Here is a 3,496-nt window from a genome sequence, read left to right as displayed (position 1 = left end):
TGTGTGTGTGTGTGTGTGTGTGTGTGTGTGTGTGTGTGTGTGTGTGTGTGTGTGTGTGTGTGTGTGTGTGTGTGTGTGTGTGTGTGTGTGTGTGTGTGTGTGTGTGTGTGTGTGTGTGTGTGTGTATGTGTGTGTGAGTATGGAAAACATCAGCAGTGCTAAAGCATTTCTATTTTCCCCTGACACAAAGCAGAAGAGGCACCGAATGAACGACAACAGCTCATTTGATCAACGAGCACTAAAAATGAGGAGTGACTTATTAATTTATATTAAGTTAAAACATTAAAAGCTTTGAGACATAAAACCATGAATGTGTGCCAACTAACAAAAGCAATAAGTTGTAAATTTAATAATGAAACATGTAGGTTTTTGTTGTTGTTTGTTTTTTTTACATGAAATTTCCTAAAAGAAGAAAAGTGTGTAATGAGATCACAAGGGATTTTTTTATTAAAGCACGCTCGTTTTTATTTCAGTATTTGCTGTGAAAATTTGGTGTCTTTTATTTATTTGTTTATTTATTTGGTGGGAGTAATGGGGCAGAGGTTAGAGAAGGCGAGTCTGTGATCAGAAGGTTTGATGCCCCAGACTGCCAGCATCAAAATGTGGGTGGGAAAGATTACACACCCACACCTGCCTCCATTCGCGTTTGCCCCACTCTGGGCCCTTGAGCAAGGCCCTTAACCCCCACCATCTGCTCCCCCGGGCACCCAAAATAGCAGCTCTCTGCTCCACACAGAGGGCTGTGGTAGCTTGGTGGTCTGTGGTTGTGCCAGGAAGGGCACTGAGCGTAAAAACAATCGTCAAGTCTTCGTGCGTGTTGGTTCGCTGTGACGACCTCTGAGGAAGGGAGCAGCTAAGAGAAGAATTATTTATTTATTTATTTCATTTTTAGGAGGAATCTGACCAAACTGTCCTTGCTGTTCAGTCACATGCTGTGGGAGCTGAAAGCGATGTTTCCAAGGGGATATTTTCAAGGTGACACTTACAGGTTAAAGAAAACTGAGGCTGAGCAGTTTTGGAGGCGTTGCTTTGACACCACGTGAGTGTAAAACCTTAGCATGATCCATATTTTGTTTTGTTTCTTCTGTGTACGCCAATAACCGGAATATATTCTTGTGTTCTGATAGGTGTATAGTGCAATGGAAAATGTTCAAAGAACAGCTGAAAAGCGTGCATCATTTCGAGGAAGGGATGGAGTCCATGGCTCTGAAATCAACTATTGATCTTACCTGCAACGATCACGTCTCAGTGTTTGAGTTTGACATCTTCACAAGACTCTTCCAGGTGAGCAGAACGCTTTCCGGACCTTCCTGCTGGGACAAGACTGAAAACCTCAATCAGGTTATCTTTGATAACACATGTGATGCTGACATACTGGTAAAGTGTTGAACACAAGCAAAACAAAACTGTATATATGCCTATATATTACATGTATACTGGCAACAAAACAGCACGGGATAATTCAAAATCTTTTAAAATTGAGATTCTATAGATAATTGTGCACATCTAATATCTTACCTGTTGTAGATAGGTCTCTCAGTAAACTTTGTTTGGAGAAATAATGTTTATTTTTGACAACACTGATTTAATTATGGCATAGCAGTTTGTGCAAATACTATTTTATCATTTTTTACAGCTTTTTCAGTTTAGTATTACATGTTTCTATGGCAGGCAGCACGGTGGCGCAACTGGTAGAGCTGCTGCCTCTCAGCGAACAGGTCCCTGGTTCAAACCCCGGTCCAGGGGCCTTCTGGGTGGAGTTTGCATGTTCTCTCCGTGCATGCATGGGTTTTCTCCGGGTACTCCGGTTTCCTCCCACAGACCAAAAACATGCATGTTAGGCTGATTGGTAACTCTAAATTGTCCCTAGGTGTGAATGAGAGAGTGAATGGTTGTTTGTCTCGTTTGTCTCTATGTGGCCCTGTAATGGACTTGCGACCCGTCCAGGGTGTACCCCGCCCCTCGCACAGTGATTGCTGGACATGGGCACCAGTGACCCCCGTGACCCAAAATGGAATAAACGGGTAAAGAAAATGGATGGATGGATGGATGGATGTTTCTATGGCATAAATATTAAGACACTCCTAACAGAAGTGCAACTTAATCTAGTTAGATTCTGCTGCCACTTTTTGCATGTGTAAATAACCATTAAAATTCTGTGAAAATAATCATAAGAAAGTTAAACTGAACACAGTATGACACAGTCCAAGTTTTTATAGCATAGTCTGCCTAAAAAGCCTTTTAAACCCTTTAATTGAAGTTGTTTTAATTCTTCCAAAATTGGAAAATTGTGTTAAATATGAAATATTAGAAAAGATAAAATATCGCAATAGTTTGCAAATAAAACAACAAATACTTTATATTATGGAACGTAGCTAATATGTCACATGTTTAAACTAACATATTGTACAATTTGATGGTTAAAAAAAATGTAATTTTCAGTTTTATGGCAGCAATATGTCTCAGTGGTTGAGAAAGGAGCTGGAAAAAGCTGTAAATGTAAGTGGTATACATAAAAGTGTTTACCAACGAGTTGGGTTAATTGCCAACGTGTCAGTAAGAGGAATAAGAATAAAAACAGTTTTAGAGAGGCTGAATCTCTCAGAAGTAAAGATGGGCAGAGGCTCATCAGTTTTTCATAAACTGCATCTAAGATTTCTGAATAATGTTCTGACAATGTCAGAGTTTTTTTATTTGTCATTTGCACCACACGTGGTACATGTGGTGGAACGAAATTGTGTACACAGGGTCCCAGTTACATCCAACAATAAAATGTAAAAGAAAAACAGTAATAAGATCTAAGATATGAACTAAGAAAAACGTTAAATAAAAACACGCTAAGCACTAATAACATAAAAACATTACGCCGAACAGCAGCACGAACATGAGTCTGTGTGAGCAGATTAGTACGAATAAACACAGCAACATGATGTTCCAACTTTTATAAAATTGATGTTGTAAGACAGAAGCCATTTAATTAGATTTTTGCCCTGCATGAACTAGTCTTTGATGTCATTCAAAGAGCTACCGTACTTATAAAAAAATTAAATAATCTTTTGAAAACCTTTCCGCAGAGCCCAACTTTAAAAAAAAAAAAAAAAAAATCTGAATTATTTCTTTAAGTTGTTGCATTTGTCTGAAAACAAGTTTAATATACTTTTATTTTTTTATATATATATTTTTTGGTAGCCCTGGAGGTCTCTCATAAAGAACTGGAACTACCTAGCAGTGACCCATCCAGGCTACATGGCCTTCATCACATATGACCAGGCTGTAGCTCGACTGGAACATTACCTGCACAGACCCGGGAGGTAAGCATGGGCACAATTTAAAATGGTTTTTCACAGTGATTATTCTAGTTAGAGATTCATAAGTCTAACAGCCTCAGGGTAGAAGCTGTTCCTCAGTCTAGTGGTTCTACACTTAATGCTCCTTAACCTCCTTCCTGAGGGGAGTGGGGCAAAAAGTGTGTGTGCTGGGTGAGTGGGGTCCTTCA

General features: G+C 39.2%; 1 protein-coding gene across 1 annotated transcript in view; it reads left to right on the top strand.

Annotated features, from left to right (window-relative positions):
* The first annotated feature begins 531 nt into the window (after nt 1–531).
* Nucleotides 532–3,496, top strand: part of cblc (Cbl proto-oncogene C, E3 ubiquitin protein ligase) — a 12,629-nt gene continuing 9,664 nt past the window's right edge. The window contains exons 1-4 of the mRNA XM_037676658.1: nt 532–542; nt 893–1,039; nt 1,128–1,284; nt 3,190–3,311. Coding sequence (XP_037532586.1) covers nt 532–542; nt 893–1,039; nt 1,128–1,284; nt 3,190–3,311 — 437 coding nt within the window. The remainder of the gene's footprint in view (nt 543–892; nt 1,040–1,127; nt 1,285–3,189; nt 3,312–3,496) is intronic.

Source organism: Nematolebias whitei, chromosome 5 (assembly GCF_014905685.2).
Source record: "Nematolebias whitei isolate Nwh7 chromosome 5, NemWhi1, whole genome shotgun sequence".
Classification (NCBI taxonomy): Eukaryota; Metazoa; Chordata; class Actinopteri; order Cyprinodontiformes; family Rivulidae; genus Nematolebias; species Nematolebias whitei.
Note: the sequence above shows the minus strand (reverse complement) of the source record. Positions and strands in the feature narration are given on the sequence as shown.